Source organism: Lepisosteus platostomus, chromosome 8 (genome assembly GCF_059453375.1).
Source record: "Lepisosteus platostomus isolate fLepPlt1 chromosome 8, fLepPlt1.hap1, whole genome shotgun sequence".
Classification (NCBI taxonomy): Eukaryota; Metazoa; Chordata; class Actinopteri; order Semionotiformes; family Lepisosteidae; genus Lepisosteus; species Lepisosteus platostomus.
Genome location: NC_142618.1, coordinates 7,664,169 through 7,682,892, shown reverse-complemented (window position 1 = coordinate 7,682,892; position 18,724 = coordinate 7,664,169). Strand labels below are relative to the sequence as shown.

At 37.0% G+C, this 18,724-nt stretch overlaps 1 protein-coding gene across 19 annotated transcripts in view; it reads right to left on the bottom strand.

Annotated features, from left to right (window-relative positions):
* Positions 1-432: 432 nt before the first annotated feature.
* Positions 433-18,724, bottom strand: part of eya1 (EYA transcriptional coactivator and phosphatase 1) — a 115,705-nt gene continuing 97,413 nt past the window's right edge. For all 19 annotated transcript variants that reach the window (XM_088642238.1, XM_088642250.1, XM_088642253.1 and 16 more), the window contains 7 exons: positions 18,561-18,650; positions 6,625-6,683; positions 6,356-6,516; positions 6,069-6,183; positions 5,506-5,627; positions 4,603-4,703; positions 433-2,535 (listed from right to left, as the gene is read on the bottom strand). In XM_088642238.1, coding sequence (XP_088498364.1) covers positions 2,455-2,535; positions 4,603-4,703; positions 5,506-5,627; positions 6,069-6,183; positions 6,356-6,516; positions 6,625-6,683; positions 18,561-18,650 — 729 coding nt within the window. In that variant the 3' untranslated portion in view covers positions 433-2,454. The remainder of the gene's footprint in view (positions 2,536-4,602; positions 4,704-5,505; positions 5,628-6,068; positions 6,184-6,355; positions 6,517-6,624; positions 6,684-18,560; positions 18,651-18,724) is intronic.

Here is an 18,724-nt window from a genome sequence, read left to right as displayed (position 1 = left end):
TTAATGTTTGCTGTTAAATATTTGCTTGTTAAAGATACATATTGAAGGTGCTTCCATTAGATATTGACACCAATTTAACAGTTACATATGAATAAGAATCTCTTATCCAACTGGATCTGATTTACTATACTCAGTTCTAGCTTCACAGATTCAAAGTGATACGGTTCTTGAAGTCAAGATCATATAATACCCAAGAACTTTATTCTTCCCCCTCTCTCATTTACTCAAGTTTATAAGCATTTTTAACTACACAGATTGCAATCAAATTAATATTTATTAAGTCAAATATTCATTCACGAAAGGTATTAACTTATTTTGGTATCAAAACTTTTAACATTTAATATTTTACTATCCTTTATAAACTGTTTTAGCATTCTATAAATACCAACATTTTCATTAACATATAAGCATTGTTAAAAAACGAAATCTACCTTAACAGTTCACAAATCAATTTTATTAATTTAAACACAAATTAATGCCAAAAAAATCTGTACACATCTTTTGCAGACACAACAAACTTTTTGTTTTAACAGTGAGGCCCAGGTAATGTTGATTTCCAGTCTGCGTCATGATTGAAATATAAAAAAAAGCTTGCCGTTTGTTTCTAAAAAAAAAAACACTGAAATGTCTACTGTTACCTCAATCTAGCAGCAATATGTAACCCCCATTATAAAGGGGAGATGCTTTTTAAATAAAATAAGCAAATTTGCAAAAGTGAAGAAAAGTTGGTGCAAAAAAGATCAGGTACAAGACTGAAAGGTAACAAACAACAGAAATGAGCGTCTTCTACAGTGATCATATTGAGGGGAAATAAGAAATAATCTAAAGGTTCAGTAAGTTCCAGGGCATGAAATTCACAGTTCATAGGACATGTATTGTATTGTATGTTCCAAGTTTTACTGTTTACAAATAGTGGTCCTTTCAAGGCCAAATACGTATGAAACATCATTCAATAATTATGTTAATAATATTAACAACATATTTATTTAATAAACATATACCGCATATTAAGATGGACATGGATATAGTTAAAAATCACAATATCTTTTACTTTCGTTTAAATTGCTTTTTATACAAAAGACTAGATATTGTATATACGATTTCTCTCTCACTTTGTATGCATATATTACTCCCTCTGTGTTGTTTAATTTGTGAATGAAAAGGGTGTGTGTTTGTGTGTGTCAGGGGGCTATAACCCCAATTTGTTCAAGTAGTTTCACTATCATCTGCAAAAACAGCTTTATTGTATTGTTTTAATTTTCAGAAATATATTTTATCTTTCAATATTGTATACATTAATTTACTCAGCTATGTTTATTCATTCAATCTTTAAAGTTTTGCCAGAACAAAACATACTAAGGACACCATTAACAGAAAGTCAGACTTCAACAGTACGATTTTTAAGAATAGCCATTTGTTCTATTTTATTTCCATATTTTCATGATTTTTAATGTGGAAATTCAAGGCCATCACTGACTGTAACAGAAAAACAGTGACCTTAGGTAGAGAAAAAGCACAAGAGTTTGAAAAAAATAATCATTGACACGTGACATCCATGCTTTTGGTTTTGACAAAACAAGTTATCACAAATTTCATTATCTACATATTTATAATGAACAAAAACTCAAATGCATCAACACTTTAAGGCACAGCACAAATGGATGTGCATCCAAAGCCTTTTATACTTCAATTACAAGGGCATTTCTGCCTTCCAATAGTTTGTACCTAAAGAAACTGAATAGGAATAGTCCAGTGACTACAAATTTACACACACACAAAAAGATCTCCTCTGTACAAGATTGTCTCAGCGATGTAAAGTTATTTTTTCATTATTCTTCTCTTAAATTACTAGAAACCCTTTTTTATAGTGTACTTCTGGATGCGACGGAACTAAATGTGCTTTGTACTGTACTGTCGAAAGGCACCAGTCTGTGTAGTTGCACCTTCATTGGACTTTGCAGATCACAAATTCTCAGTTCATAAATAAGAAGCACGGAAATACCCAGGGCGATAGTGATCGAAAGGAGAGCTTCTCCATAAGCAGATGTACTCCACAGTCTTTGTCCCGTTTAGCTGTGAGAGAGAGGGAGCCAGAGCCTGCCAAGGCAGTGTGCGATTTGAAGTCTCACTTAGGAAGGCGTCGGTAGCTCTGATTCTTTCACAGGTGTGAACCCTTTGCTGAGGCGGAATACAGACAGGGCTGTAAAACATTTTGATGGCTTTTGAAATGAGCCAATTCACAGTACCCGGCCCCGGCAGCTGCACTGCCATAAATTAATTCTCCTCAATTTAGAAGAAGGTGAAAGGTTAAGACAAATTGTGGCCGTATGTCAGCACTCTGGGCGTGTTGCTCAGTTTTAAGTGGGATGCAGACACAAGACACAGGAGTTTTGTTATGAGGTCTGTGGACAGGCGTGGGATGAGGCTCTGAGGTTCCAGACAGCCGCCGCAGTGCTACAAATATTCCAGTTCCAAAGCGTGATGGAGGGCCATGAGGTCGGAGTGACTGGAGATTCTCCAGAAAGGCATGTTGTGCTGTGAACAAAGCAAACAACCAAAGTAAGCAAACATTCCTTAATCTGGAAAAACAATCACGCCTATAAACTATTCCTTGCTGTGACATTCTTCACACTGGAAACGCAATGTAGGCTTTGCATTGGAAAGAAGGATTTCCAGACTGTCAAGTTTAATGCTCTGGCACCACTTTCTGCTTCCATTATTGCCTTCCCATTGTATTTATAAGTTCTACAAAGAAAAAAAAACAAAGAACGAATGTAATTCATCTTACAATGACATTGTTAAGGGTGTGCGAGAAGTAAAAATCAGGGAAATATAAGAATTAAGTAGTACATAAATATGCACTAAAAAGGGATGTAAAATTATTTTCGTCACAAAACAATAGTAATTGTTTGGTACTTCTTGCCTTATTGCAGTTTATTTAAATGTGTAACGTTTTTACACAGATTATGTAGCACAGGCACAATTCGCCGCAGCTGGAGCCATTAAAGCTTTGGGTACAAATGCAAATGAGGTTTTGTTCATTCAGAAATAACCCCGGGAAATCTGTGAAGGAAATCTGACTCTCAGGTGGTTTTGTAAAGGGCCTGTCATGGGAAATCTTCAGGCTTACTGCTCGGCCCATTACCTGTCCTTATCACAGGCACAACAGTCTCAGCAGGCATGCGTTCCACTGAGTACAGCTTGCGCTGACCCTAAAAATGCACTTTTCCTTTTGTTTTGTAAATTGCCTTTACTTCAAAGTTTAAAAGCCAAAGACATTATCTCATTTCTCATTCACAAAAATAAAAAAAAAACCATGAGGGCTCCAGTGTGGATGTTTTGCAGGATCCTTTTAGAGTGCTGTTCCATGCATGCTTACGTTAAAGAATGTGTAATGCTGTGTACAAGGTCACTTCTGATACGGCGTTCACTTCCTGGACCACTAGCCCAGGTAAGCTGCTAGAGAAGCCTTTCAATTTATAGCTTCCCTTGGGAAGTCATTACCCTTTCACATTACATGTCACTTTTACTTGTGCCGCGCAGACATTAATGGATCACTTTTGCTTTCATCAATAATGGTCGGACATCTGTATAAAGACTTGGCTTCATAATAGATGCCACTGCTTTACGGCCTTCGCTCCTAAGCACGGCTACCAGTCACATAATAGGTTTGCTTTATTGGCAAGTTCATGAGTTCAGTACATGATTGAGAGAATCCCCTCACATTCGGTAAGATTTCACTGGCAGACTTCCAGGGCCCTGGTGATTTAGTTAAACAACAAAAACTCCTGCTTGGACATGTCCGTCCCGTGTACGAAGTTTTATTTTTCTTTACCCCACGCCACATCATTGAAAAACCTTTTTTTTTCTCCTCACTCTTCATTGCCTTTCACTTCAGAAACCTACCTGTCAGGTAAATAGGTCAGGTCTCTGCCTGCTAGCTAATTAACATTTTCAAGGATGTGGTTATTGTGAGGGAATTTGGTTTACATCAAAGACTCTTAGAAAAGCTGAATACACAATTCTTGTCACCAGGCAGCAGGTAACATAAATCTCTTCATTCAAACAACAAAAGAAAAACAAAATGCACTCAGATGTTGAAGTGTCTGAGCAGCAATCAAACCACAAGCTGATGTACATCAAAGTCTTCAGCCAGTCAAGTTCCCTTGTTCCTGCTATAATATGCTTGTCATTTGCGTAAATATCCTAATTTCATCCACAAAGATTTAAGCCTCTTAAATACATGTTCTATTTATGTGTAAGCCTTCTCTCAATACATACCTGAAAGGACTTGTCTAGCATTACACATATTTATATAACATAGTGGTTTGAACAGAAATTCTATGTAATTATAACTTGCTGTCCACTCTTTTGTTTAGTTGGGTTTTTGTCCGTCTTGAGAATGTGCTAATTCAATCAAGGTCTTTCTCAGAAAAAAAAAAAGAAGAAAAAAAATCTAAGCTCTTGATGATGATCACGATGATGATGACAAAGGCAACAACAAGAAGAAAATGAATGAAAGCAGGAGCATGTTTTTCTATTTGTTTTTCAGAAATCATGTCAAATATGACTAGCTTGTCAAAACCGTGAAATGCCTGTTACCTTTTTAGATCCCTGCTCCTCTTCCACTCCATCTCCCACGACAACATAAACTACTTTCCTTCCAAACCTCTGGATTATCCTTTCAAAACAACTTTCTTTTCCTGAAGACAAGAAGAATCAGTGTCAATTTTATATCTTTATTTTATATATCATTTTATTTCTGCTTTAACTTCTTACAGTTAAAATGTTCATGAGCAATTTTCTTGAAATTAGTACAATTAAGAATATTCAAGCAAGTAGCTGAACAGCATTTTATTATGACTGCAAGAAGCCTGGACACTTCAGAGTGCAAATTAAAGTACACTAATATATTATAACAATCACATATTATAATATGTTCTCATTACATTAATAATAGTAATATGGTATAATATATGAATATAATAATATATTGTAATTTAACTATAATAAGAATAACAATAATATAAACACTTATTATTGATAATAACAAATACAATAAGCGTGCTTGCTAAAAACAGCAAAAATGTGGAGGTTTATGTTTATTTTGAATTCAAAACACCAAGAAAGTCGATGCGGAATGACATGAATTTGCAGAAGTGGTTTCATATGCATGTCTGAAAAGGAGAGGCCCTGTTCAGGCCAGAGTCCAAGAAAATAATCTCAGTCTGATTAGACCTCTTCCTTAGAACTAAACATCAACCCTCTCGTATGTCCCCTCTCTCCAGAATAACAAAATCACACAAAATTTGGTTCAGTTGGCTTTCTACGGATTATACACTGCTGTTTGTACATCACATTAAATTCATCACAGCAAAGTGCAATGGCTTCAAATGAATGTACTACACTACTGGAATGTTATCTTCAGCCCACAGACATGCTAAACAGGCATTACTCATATATTTCACTCTACATAATATAAATACAGATATGAAAGATACATACCTATTTTTGTTGCACTATAAATATTTTCTATTGGAAATACTATTCCCAGTCCATAAAGCAAGACTTTTGCAAGAGCAGGTATGAGTTGCGTTGTTGTAACTAAGATATTGACACAGTTTGACCTGTAGGAGAAAGCAAAAATGCACAACCATATATATATATATATGACTTTTTAATCCTTCTTTAGATAATAACCTTTAGTTAATAAGCTGCACAGGGTATATTCAGATGTATTCAGACAATTGTGCATTTTAGAAAAAGGAGTCTATCTCTATCTTGAATTTTGGACTCCTCCTCATACTCTATGCATTGCAAATGTAAAAAAAATAAATGCATGAATTGGAACTTGTTTTTCCACATGCACAATCTCAGAACTACCAAATAAATACTACTGAATCCACTTCCATGAAAAACAAAAGTGTTTTTTTAAAATTCAGAGGGCATTTCATAAACCACATACACCTATCACCTGATGGCATCTTCTTTTACGGGTGTTTTCATTAAACTAACCAAGACAAAAACCTGGTTTTAAGGAAAGACATATAGATGTGCAAAGGTTTTACCTAGAGTGAATTAGTGTGAGCGCTTTCAGTGCCAGTGTTAACCAGGAGTCTGTCAGGGCTTCAATTTCAGCTCGCAATTGCAACCAGGCTTCCCTTTTGGCTGGGCCGAGCAGACCTGAAAAGTGTAAGCACTGTTTGAACTGGAACATCATTCAGATGTTTTCACTTGTCAAAATTTAAACCGACCTAGGAGTACTTAAAATAGATTTAAAAAAAAAAAACAGGAGTTCCTTCACACACACTTCCCCCCCTTCAGCAATTCGATGATCTTGTTGATCGGAAATTACCTCCAACGTTGTTTTTGTAAGTGGTGTAAATTTCTTTTACTCGTCTGTAACGGAAGGCGAGCTTTCTCATCCAGTCCACTCCACCTCGTACCCCAGTCGCCAGGCAGAGATTCGCGCTTGTGGCGGCTGCGTGGAAACCGTCTGTGGCGAAGTTGTACGTGCTGCCAACGGGGGGGAAGAGGTTGACATCATGTCACGGTCAAAGAGAAGCCACCCTCCCCACTGTCTCCCCAACATCCACATGAACAGAAGCAGAAGACACTCTTTACCTCAGGTCCTGGCCATTGTCGTCTGAAGAGACGTCATCAATGTGGACCTGATCACACTCCTGAAAAAACAAAGCAAACAGACTGTAGCAGACGTCAGAGGTTACTGCATGCTTGCATTTGTTCCAGACATCTAAAACAACTGGCGTTAGGAGATACAGTATTGAAGGCAAAGCAGCCTGGAACTCATGAAATGTTTCAGAGCTTTGCTCACATTGTTAATGATGTTATCTATTCACAGTGGAACATGACTGCCCCTAAACCATCCCCCTTCAAAAAAAAAAATAATACAATGAAAATGTCCGAGAACGGAGTGTGAGCAGTCTTTGCCATTAGGTTTCTTCCACTAGGGGGCTCTCTTTGACATGCCAGCTTCTGTTCTAAATTCAAAGTATTATTAACAGGTTTACATAAACAGCACCCAGGTACAGGCAGTTCTAGATTAATATATACTTTCTAACTATGTTTAGGAACAAAGATCTTAAATTAGTATCCGTGTTCCTTTTAGGATCTCTCCTTAAAAATGCCTGAACCTTCCTGGTCCTCTGAGCTGATTCAGTCAGTGTGCGCAGTAACACAAACCAGACTTTCTGGTAAATGTAACGTACTAGAAAAATTGAACCTGATGCTAACCGCCAATGAAATTATGACCTCTGATTGCTGCTGAGCCACACACCAACACAGCCTGAGGCCAGTTTTCTTGAGAGAGCAGACTGAAAATCTGTTATTAGTTTACCATTTATAGGAGTCGCATTTTTCCCCCTCAGAAGTATAAAACGTTAGAAAGCCTTGCTCAAGCATCCAGATCAACAATTTTTGCAAGGAGAGAGATTGAAATCTTTCTCTTTTTTTCTCGTAACCAAACCATGAATCCTGCTAGCACTGTACAGCAGTACTGAATTGTAGTAAGGGGAGCACAGCATTGACTAGGAATTTCTGTCATTTCTGCATGGATCACGTTGTCCTGTGAATCACAATGGTATTTCCATAAGCGTATGCGTAAGAACAAGTAATAATGTTTGTAGATTTTGAGAATTATTAAGATTTTCCACAGCTACCATTCACTCAACAGAAAGTAACCTGAAAAAGAATTTTAAGAGCTCTCAAAATACGTATCTACAAATCAACACACATACAGTATTTGTAGCCAAAATGCAGAATCTGAAGCCACATACATTACTTTTACATAATACATATTTGAGGTTTCAATGGAATAATGCTAAGAGACATTATACTTATCCCTCTTCTTTTAATCAAGTTTTTAAGTTATGTAAGTAAAACCAATTTCGCAAACGGACTTTTCCTTCTGTAAGATGAAGTCTTCCGTTAAGCTTCACAAAACTGTAAAGACACTAAAAAATGAAAAAAATTACTTCCTTGTTGTTGCTTCAGCTAAACCTGGCCAAATGCTGACGTTACTGCATTCCTGTCTAATGCTACAGCAGGGTAAGGGTAAGGACTTTAGACCATAAACCTTTTTTATTTTACTGGTTCCCCTCTGAACAAATTTTTCATCTCCCTAGATTTGTGGGTAAGGGAGGGGAGCAAGACGTGAGGAGAAACTCAAACCAGCTGTTCCTTAACAGAATTAAAATCGTGACCCTCAGCCCCTGCTCTAATGCAGCCATTCTCTCGCCAAGCCTCTCCCAGCAAGCCGCAAGATCCAAAGAGGAAAAGACTTTGACCCTGTAACCTTCTCCTCCTCTCCAGAGGTCAACAACTTCAGATAAGGGGAAAAAGAAAGTCAAAGCGGCCTCACATGAAGGGCTATGAACACTGCATTTTAAAAGATAGGCTGCCAATTGAAGACATGGTTCAGGAACTCCTCAAGTTGTTTGTGTAATCTGTTTTTGGGACAAAACCCTGAATGTTTTTTAAAATGCGAAAGGGCCACCAATTTGTCATGGGTAACACTGGTTGCCTGGTGCCTTGTTCTGTTTTCAAAGTGGAATTGCAATCATGATTTTACGCCCTTTTTAAACGTTTCACACAGTGAGCTGAGTTTTCTCCTGATCTTTTGCGGGAAAAACAAGCTTTAATCCTCTGAATTGGTGCGGAGGGCGTGTTTGTACGCACTGGCAAGCCAAAACCTAAAATTACACAGTTAACACAGATAGAGAGGGAACTTTTTAGGGCCCATTCAACTGTTAATCCTTGGAATGGCTCAATTATCTGCTAATTGACTGGTAACGAATCTAATACAATCACACGTTTTCAAAATCTTTTGCAAATCCTGTCCTATTTGTTTTATTGGAACTTCTTAGTTTAAAGGAGAGCCATTAATTTGCAGCAATCTTGAGCTGTAGGTGTGCCTCCTTTTCACACCTGTTGATCTCATAGAAAAACACTTTGTCTCCTTAGTCTCTGTCGCAGCCATTGTAATAAGGATGACTTCAGCTTAATGTGCATTGCTCCATGGAACTGTTCATCTGTTATTTCTTTTCTCTGAAAGCTTGGCTTGATAGTTGTGTTACAGCAAAATTGCCTGTGTTGGTTTTATTAGCTTTTTTGTTTACACAGGAAACTACCGACAGTGGAAAAGTGTGATAATTACTATTTAAAAAAAGAAACGACTGAGTTAACATAAGCATATCAAATGCTTTAACATGAGGTGTGATTACAAGACACATAAAATACAAAAACATTGCTTTCCAAAGAGGATCAAAAAGCAACATAATAAGGAAACAAAAACTATAAAGGCAACAACTTTATAGCTTTTTTTTTTTTAAAAGTGGTATTTCTAAATCCGCCTTTCATATTAACTCCGGCTGAATAATTTGCAGCACGAGCTTTTTTACAAACTCAAGTGTGAATTTATGTTAGTAGCCAGGTAATCGAAAAAACTCAGAAGAATTGCACTGAGATTGTACTTGTACAAAACAAGTGAATCAGAGCTACAATAAACAATTTCTTATCTTCATTTACTTATGATAAAAAACACAATTTTCCTTATCTTCCAGATCTTAGCTGAAAGCTAGAATTTTTAAAATCTCAAATAGAATTTTATTTACAGGTTTTAAATACATTTAGGCGGCAGTGTGGAAAATGGTTATGGTACTGGTCTTGTAACTGAGGTTAACTGGTTCAAATCCCAGGTAGAACGCTGCAGTCGAATCCTTGACGGAGGTTCTTTCTTCCCTTAGATTCACTCAGTAAAATAACAAGCTGTACTGGATAAAAACTTCAATCACATATTATTAACAGTTCGTTGCGTTTTGAATTATTATTTGAGGCTGTGCCCCTCTATTTAGAAAAAAAAGACAAAAAAATCCAAATCTAGAAGAAAGTGCGTTTGGTAAAGTGAATTCTCAGACATTTCAAACCCTTTTTTAAAAGACAAATATTACACCCCTTCCCCCTCAACTGCGCTCTCACATACTTGTAGTATCAGAACAGGACTAGCCAGAGAAGCACTCGTGAAGCTCAGAGGCCCAGAGTTTCTAGAACTTCTCAGAATATCTCCAATGGTCAGTTTACAATTCATCAGATCTGCGCTCAATCGCTGTAAAGGAACTCACTACTTTTTCACTTCTATATTACCCCTTTTATAACAGAAAGTAATTGCAGTTATTTATATTATATTTTTATATAATACAGCATAATTGAAGTTTATAATATTTTGCATATATAAGTTGATTTGCATAGCTTATTAAATATACTCATGGTAAAAATACATATATGGTATAGGAGAGCTTTTTCCCTGTATACACATTTTTCATTATCTGCAGGCAGTTCAGGAACATACTGTATCTCCCATGAATAAGAACCACTGGGTGTATTGATTACGATTGATTTTCGATTAGTATATGCAAGTTAAACCAGAAGAATGTAGCTCGAGAATACCACATTAATCTAAAAAGACTGCTGTAGTTGACAGTTGTGTAGATTACTGTTTTGGATCTTGGGATTTTGTTATCTTGGAAGATCCTCTTTAGCTGGTAGCTCTCCCTCTGTCGTGACAGCAGTGCTCAACACTGTGCCTTGGCGCATCATATTTACATGCTTTTCAAGACATCTTTTTATTTAGCGGTTACTACAGTGTACAATTAACACAACATTTGAGATTTGTGGGATGTTGGACCTCCAAGAAGAAGGAGAAACCAGAAAAAGAATGCGCAACCACTAGCAATTACTGAGAACAGCTGGCACTTGAAGAAACCACTTCAGTACCTTGCACACAGTTATGAATCTCCCTAATGAAAATGACTAAGCTCACTGTCATATAGCAGCACACTTACGAGATGTAACCTTCAAGCATTAATAAATACAAAGTTAAAAGTGTTGCATAAAAGTAATAACTACATGCAACTCATATTTACAAAAAATTATATATGATTAAATATAGACAGGTAATTGGTATCATTAACGAGTATTTCTGAGATGAATGAGAGGTTGCTGAAGGCAAATGGACTACCAGACGCAAGTCTCCTGGTGTCCACAGAAACAGACAGCACAATAAGCAACCCACTTAGCTATGCAGGTATCGGTCCCTCTTAATCTTGCCAGATGTAAACACAGTTATGTGCTTTCAAATGTAAAGCTTTTTTTTTTCTAAATCAAGCAGTAGTCCTCACCAAAGTTTGTCGTGACACATTACAAACCTGAAAATCACAGCTAACTCAGACCAGATGTTACTACTACACAGCCGGCAAAGATCTCCTGAAAAAAGAATTCATACCTACTTTTTTCTTAAAGCAAACTCTTTATTTGACTGTTTGAGGGTCCCTCGTCTTTTTACGACTCTTTGCTTCATTGTTAACATCTTGAGAGATTCACCCGAGGAAACAACACAGACGGACATAAATTGAGAGTCCCCCCCAAAAAATGGAAGCAGCAACTGAAAAACAAACACCTTCAAGCCCTTGTGTTTTTATTTTTTCTTTGGTACATTTCCTTTTTCTATTCAGGCCTGTTGAAACCCATTCACTATATAGGAAGTTATCAGTGCTTCCTTTATTCTCCATACATCTGTCATTAAGCAATCAGCACAGACTGCTTGATTCTTCCTGTTGGGCGTAGGAAAAGACTAACCCATGACTGCACTGCAGAAAGCTGCAAAATGTCAAAAGAAAATGATTATATAAAGCTATAAAACCCTCCTTTGCCCATAATGCTGTATCTAGAAACATCAGTATTACATTACACTCGCTTGCTTTTTTTTTCCAGGTGGTAACATGTCTCTTTTCTTTTTGTGTATGACTAAATACGCCAGTCTATTTAGGCTCAGAGACTTGCTCCCCTACCAGGTGAGCCTGGAGCTGACAGTGCTGCAGTGAACGATTACAGCCGTCATCACAACATTCCTCACCGGCCATACAGGCTAAATCCATGTGAAAAAGCTGAATCTGTGGTTCGCAGGTTCTCTGTGCTGGCACTTACTTGGCAGAAGCTGTCATCCCTGTCTGGCCTATGGTTCGTGACCCTCACATTTTCACTGCGTTCCCACCACAATTACCTTGCACTGAAGAAAAGGGTGCAGATTACCTGTGGGTCAGGCACAGGATATGGAGAACAAAGGGAGTTCTTGAAATCCACTTCATTCCAATCTACAATTTGTGCATGAATAGCGAAGGAATTAAAACAGTCCAGAAAACAAAGAGGGCCATATATATATATATTCCTGGATTTCTAGACTGCCTTACAGGAACATTTATTTTTTAAACGTGCTTAAGGAATACTCATTTTGGATTTACAGGAATCAAAATCAGAACTATTATCACCAAGGAGAACGGAAATTTTTCAATTAGCGACAAACCACAAGCTGTATCTCAGATTTACAGTAAATACTGAATACAGCTTAAAAAAACATTTTTTACATGAGAAAAGCTTTCACCTCCTGTTTATTTGTATGAAAAGGACGTGCATTGGAATTGGAATTCTGTACCAGAAAGAAATTTAAAACCAAAAGCAGACAATCACAAGACAAGGTCCCATGTAACATACACACTTTTAAACGTTTATAGTTGTTCTGAAAGAAGAGAATCCCAGGACTGTTTTGACAAACTCAATCCTGAGCGTCTTACTGAATTGACTTGCTGTGAGATTCTTGTGTATGCAATCCTTATTTACAGGATTTTATATGTAATCTTACAGCGAACTTAATAATGGGAAGCTTGAATTACTACAACAATATCAAATAAAAACAAATAATTACAATAAATTAGTAGAGTTTAAAATGAAAAACACCCTTATTAATTCAGATGCATGTCACATTTCCCACTTAGAAATTCCTATTCGACACTACCTAGTGCTACTGACAATGGTCACAAACAGAACATAATGAGCTATCAAACTGAGATAAGAACACAAAATAAGAACTAGCCATTTGGTCCATCTTAGACCAAACTGGGGTCATTGGGGTCACCCAGGAACTTCCTGAACGATCCCAGGTAATATATTTCTGCTATACTGTACGTCTGGTTAGTTTAGTATCTTTTGCTATAGTATGCCATGGTTCAGTGATTTTTAAAGACAGCCTTAGGATATTCCAATGGAATTCTAAAGGTCAGTAGCAGAGAAACTATAAAGCATCTCAATCAAAAGCAATCAATAAACTGTAAGTGCCAGTAGACTAAAAATGCTACTTAAGAACTCTGCTTTTAGGTATTCTAAATACAATAAACATACAGTAAATGTACTGTAAAAGCTAAAAAGTCTGATGAAAAATGTACAAATGTATTAGCTTCCAAGAAACCCTGATTGACAAATGCTGGAGTCTTTGTGTTAAATAAAGAACAATAAGAGGTTGCATTGGGGCATTATAAAATATCTGCCTGCATGGACATAAAGAAATCCTAAAAGAACCTCCAATGACTTTGCAAAGAAAAAGCACAAACAACATCATTATTTTTAATTAAGCAGGCTTTTTCAACCTGATAAAAGATTCAAAAGAAAAAATAAAGTCTTCATCCACACTCCTGTTATTGTCTTCTGTGTCTATGATAAACAGTACACAAAGTTTATTTGTACTGCAAAAACTTTTGACTAAATATGAGACACATTATTGAAAAATGCCCTGGCTATTTCAGCTGTCACAAGGTTGTGCTCAGGTATCTGTTTCTTTTAATATTGCAATGTTAATGTAAACCTTTCAAATCACTTTGCGATGTCTCCCCATGACCACTGATTCTGCTCCTTTTATCCTCCAAACCTCAAGTGCTTTATTTCTTAAGATCTGCAGGTTCCTGCTGAGCTGACCTGGTTCCCCCAGATGAAGAATCTCTTCCCTGCTGTGAAGGGTTGCTATCTTGCTGAGAGTGGCCACATTCTCACGTAGAAGTCACTGATTTTATAGCTGAGCTGCAGCCCAGAACCCAGGAACCATGTAAGATTCCGGAATGCTTTCAATTCTTCCTGGTTATTTATACGTTCAGGTACGTTATTTTGCATTATTTTAAAAAATAAGGACCTAAATGTCACAACTAACAGAGCATCAAAACTAACTTACCATTGTTACTTATAGTACATAATATGACAAACCAGAAAAATGACAAAAATATTTTTTATTGAACAGACATAAGTAAATTCATTAGACTGATTAATATTTGCCATCAGCATGGATGGTCAACAGCAATCTGCTGTGAAAGTCAGTCTAGTTGCATATGTGACAACCACTGGAAGGCATGCAAGCTGTACAGCAGTGACTCATGCTCTGTGCCAGGCTGCAGGTTCTGTGATCTAGTGTGGTTCTCTTCCATTCCTCTCGTAAAGGCTCGACAATCACATACCTGTTCACTGTTCTCTGAGCCCTAGATCCCACATCATCCCAGCTCATCCCACCAGTTTCAAAATGGGGTTCAAGTCAAGAGTATTGACTTGGTATCCCTGCCATAACTGTCACATTCTCATTGTGCAAAAAAAGCTCGTGTTACACAAGCACCCTGAGGTTGAGTGTTACCCTGCTGGAATGTGGCCTCGACAGGATGAGCCCACAAGAAGGGCAGCAAGTGAGGTCCAAGGACTGCTCTTGGAAGTACTATGCAGTCAGGTGTCTAGTTATTTAGACACCCCTGCCCGAATATACAGTAGGACAGTAGGTTTTCATCAACTGTTCTGCTGTATACCGCAGTTAGGGTGTCATTCTGTATGTTGAATACAGAATGAGGAAGTCCATCAGGGTGGTCTACACAAGGGATCGCTAAAGAAGACTTGATCACTGCTAGTGAGAACACCTGATGTCACTTTGTAGGAAAGGTCTCATTTTCTTCATAAGAGGGGTATATTGGTTCTTTTGGGTGTTTTCATTTCAAGCCTGGCATTCAATAGGTATCACATTATCTATACACATTCACTATGAATTGATTAAGTACTTGTGCAAAGTCACTCAAGAGTATCATGGTCGCTAGTGAATGATTAATTCATCTTCATGATGCCAAAAATATTTCAACACTATCCAAAATCTTTATACTTAATTTTTCTAAAAACATACTGTACATGCATACACAGAGTGTTAAGCTTCTTTTGATACTATGTATAGAACAAAGACACATGGCTCAAATACTCATGCAGAGGTGTAGCTATGTTAAATTGGTTCAAGTGTTCCAAAAGGTCCTCTGACTTACTGTACACAGCAATATAAGACTCTGCTTCAACCTACTGCCAACAGAAGACTGCTTCTGTGCTGACCCATCATGTAAACCAGTATCAATCATCAGAACCAGACTGGAGATTGACAAGGGAAATATACTCATTTATATTTTCCAATATATGGTTTAAATAACGATAAAGAACTCCACTTGAACTACTGAGTAAAAAATAAATAAATAAAAACAATTAAACTGCAGAAACAAAATGCATTAATAAAGTTTTAAAAATATATAATTTAAAGGCCATTTTGCCCATCTACTGGGATTGGTAGACAGGATCTAACTGATCCCAAAATCACGTCTAGCCAAGCTGCAGACCACGACAGATCTGAGGATCTGATATGGTCACCATGTGATCCAAGATGACTCCCTTCACAGCCCTTGAAAAGTAAAGAGGCCCAATAAACAGCCCTGTCAGCCAGATCACATGTAATCCAAACTGACGACAATACATGTCTCCAATATGCAAATGCAAATGCCAACTTGCAATCTAGATCTCCTGGTGTGAATGTGAGCATGTATGGGATGGGACAAGCTGCAGCCCCTCGCTAACACAAAGACGTATGGGAGACGTATGGGGGTACCTGGAGGGTCCTATCCCAGAATGGGTCCATCTGCCAAACCGTGACGAATCAGGGAGACACACATGTGATTCGGATCACATGGGGAAAGCCTTGACGTCTGATCTTTTTTATTTTTTATTTGATAGAATTCTCAGCCCAGACAGCTTGGACTGTTCGGTGTGGTCTTTTTTTAAATGGACCTTACCAAAGTAAAAATGGAGTTATGCAATGTACAGTAATTTGCTCCATTCATGTTCTAAATAAATAGTTACATACCATAAAATAATATGTGTTCTCTGAAGATCACTCTTTCATTGTTCTTACACTGAATTAAGCTTACAGGTAACCTACCTGTATAAAACCACCATGTGCCTTTATTTAAACCTTTATCATTTATTAAGCTGTTTTATTAATTTATTCATTTCTTAAAGGTGCAAGAGTGGAAGCAGAATAGAGAGTAAAATGAGTGGTGTACAGTATAGCTTTTAGAATAACAGGCTTCAATAATTACATTATGTTAATTTAGTTGCATGCACTCCTTCCAAACAGTTTTCAATACAGTACATCTTTATATCACCATTAGTAAAAAAACAACAGCACAGAACCACACATTTTAATAGGAAATATAAAAAACAAAACAAACCTCTTCTGTCTAAATTACTGTATATTACATTCATTAGTTATAGAAATGGACTAGGACTTAAACTATGTTGTGCCTAAATTTATTCACACTTATCTTTAACATTTGGGGTGTCTCTGTATTTGCAATGAATTTAACCGTGTTAACATGGGGACTATAAATCACATCTGAGTGGAAATACTTCGGGTATTAATTGTTAAAAAGAATAAATAAGCATATGAATAAAACAAGTATAAAGAGGAGAAACGACAGTGATCCGCTACATACTGTACCAAGAAGCACTTTTGGATTAAGATGTAACTCAGGACTTGGAGTTTAAGAAAGGCTCCGTTAAATTACTCCTTCATAGGGGTTTGTTTGTAGAGAAAAAAAAATGATATGTTGATTTTTTTCAGTTACAGTATATGCTGCATAGTATGAATTACCATATCATACCAGTCTTGTGAGATAATGTTATTTCAAGTGAGGGAAGAAAATGCATGCACTATGTAATTTTGATTTCCCAATGGGAAATCCTTTGGAAGAAACGGCACATCTCATCAGAAATAACCCATTTCAAAAGAAATGATGCAAGTTTAAAAAGTAGGTTTATTTTAAGACAGATACTGAACGGATTTTTAGTCATGAGAGACTAAAGCTCACATTTGCAGAACTTTCCGTCTATATTCTGATCTTTAATCAAGTAAGTTCGTCTATAATTTTAAATGGTGTACAAAAATTGCAAATAAAATATCTATCAGTGCAAATTAAAAACAAAGAAAACATTTAAGATCCAAGTGCCAACAGATACATTAAAGTGGACGTCTTTGTACTTTTGTTATTTCAGTCTTATTATACATCACATAAATTTAATACCTAAAATATTTGGCCTTCAACTGACAGCACAAAATTTAATAATTCCGTTATTGAGATAAAGCAAAAGAAGTATGAAATGCACATTTAAATCATTTCATTGCAGTGTGAGCTGCCAATTCATCTGTGAGTAGTTTCATCACAGATGAAAAGAAATCAAAATATGGGACAGATGTTGAACAAACCACGTTTAAGCTTTGTCACAAAACGGCATTTTTAAAATGATTGGGGCTCATCTATTAAATAAGGTGCAGTTTACTCTATTTTGAATAGGAAAACATCAGGAAATATTTAAACAAGCAATTGTTGCCAATTAACTTTGATCATAACAACTGGCATTTGAAACTCTCAGAGCCATTCTGCTGTCTGTCTTTAGAAAGCAGAGTATCACGGTGACGAATGTGTTTTGGCATGCTTACTACGGCTTTCTTCACACTTTAGTATCACACAACACACTTCCACCATTCTAAGGCTGTCAATTGTGAAGTGGAACATCGGGGAAAAGGCCGAAGCCAGTGGTTTCATATTCGCAACGCAAGGTGAGCTGCCTTAGTGTCCTGATGCCAACTCTGGTGGTCAGAGAAACGAAGTGTTAACATAAAGATATGTTCATGTGGGTGCAGGTGACCACAAACTCTCACGTTCCAGCCTTGCCGATGCCCAGAAACGCAAAGCCTGTTATTTCTGCGGAACAGATTTTACACCACCCAGCAAGAACCACAAGTCCAGACACAGGTTTCATACCATGACCCAGAAACGCTGCTTTTTCCCCAACTGCGACACCAAGAACACACAGCTTGATACACAGACAGACAGATCTGCTATAGAAACACTAGAACCTGACAAATTGTACCTGCCACTGGGGGAAAGAAGTGGGGTCTAGTCACCAGGCCATGAGACTGACAGTGCATGCAAAATTCATGATGTCCCATGGGCTCAGAGGTAATACTTCACCACAGCAGGACGTAACTGAGAAATAGGCACCCTGCTATTAAATGGTTGTTGATGCTTAAGCTAAATATTTAATGGTCTGCTCTTAGTAGTAATGTAATGTATATACTCTATTGTGACTTACCTACATCTCCAGCTGGGTCTTAAATATTATGGCTAAGTAAACATGCTGCTAATTATAATAAGGAAGACATTTTTGCACATGGTACAGATAAAGTGTAGGTTGTAACATTATGCTCCATATACTGTAGATCTGACAGTTGTGCAATAGGATTTGTAGACAGAGTTTTAAATGGGTAATTCAAAGCAAAGGCAGAGCACTTTTTATATGTAAGAGAAATCGCTTACCTCCAAGTCATTGAAGAATAGATGCGTATCTGCCAAGTTGAAGATCATTTCTTCCATCCTAAGCCCTAGTGACACTGATGTTGGTGGGTCCTTCAATAAAAGAAACATTATTTGGATGTAAAAAATTTTTCAAAGCTTTCCATTTCTGATATTAATACCATGTT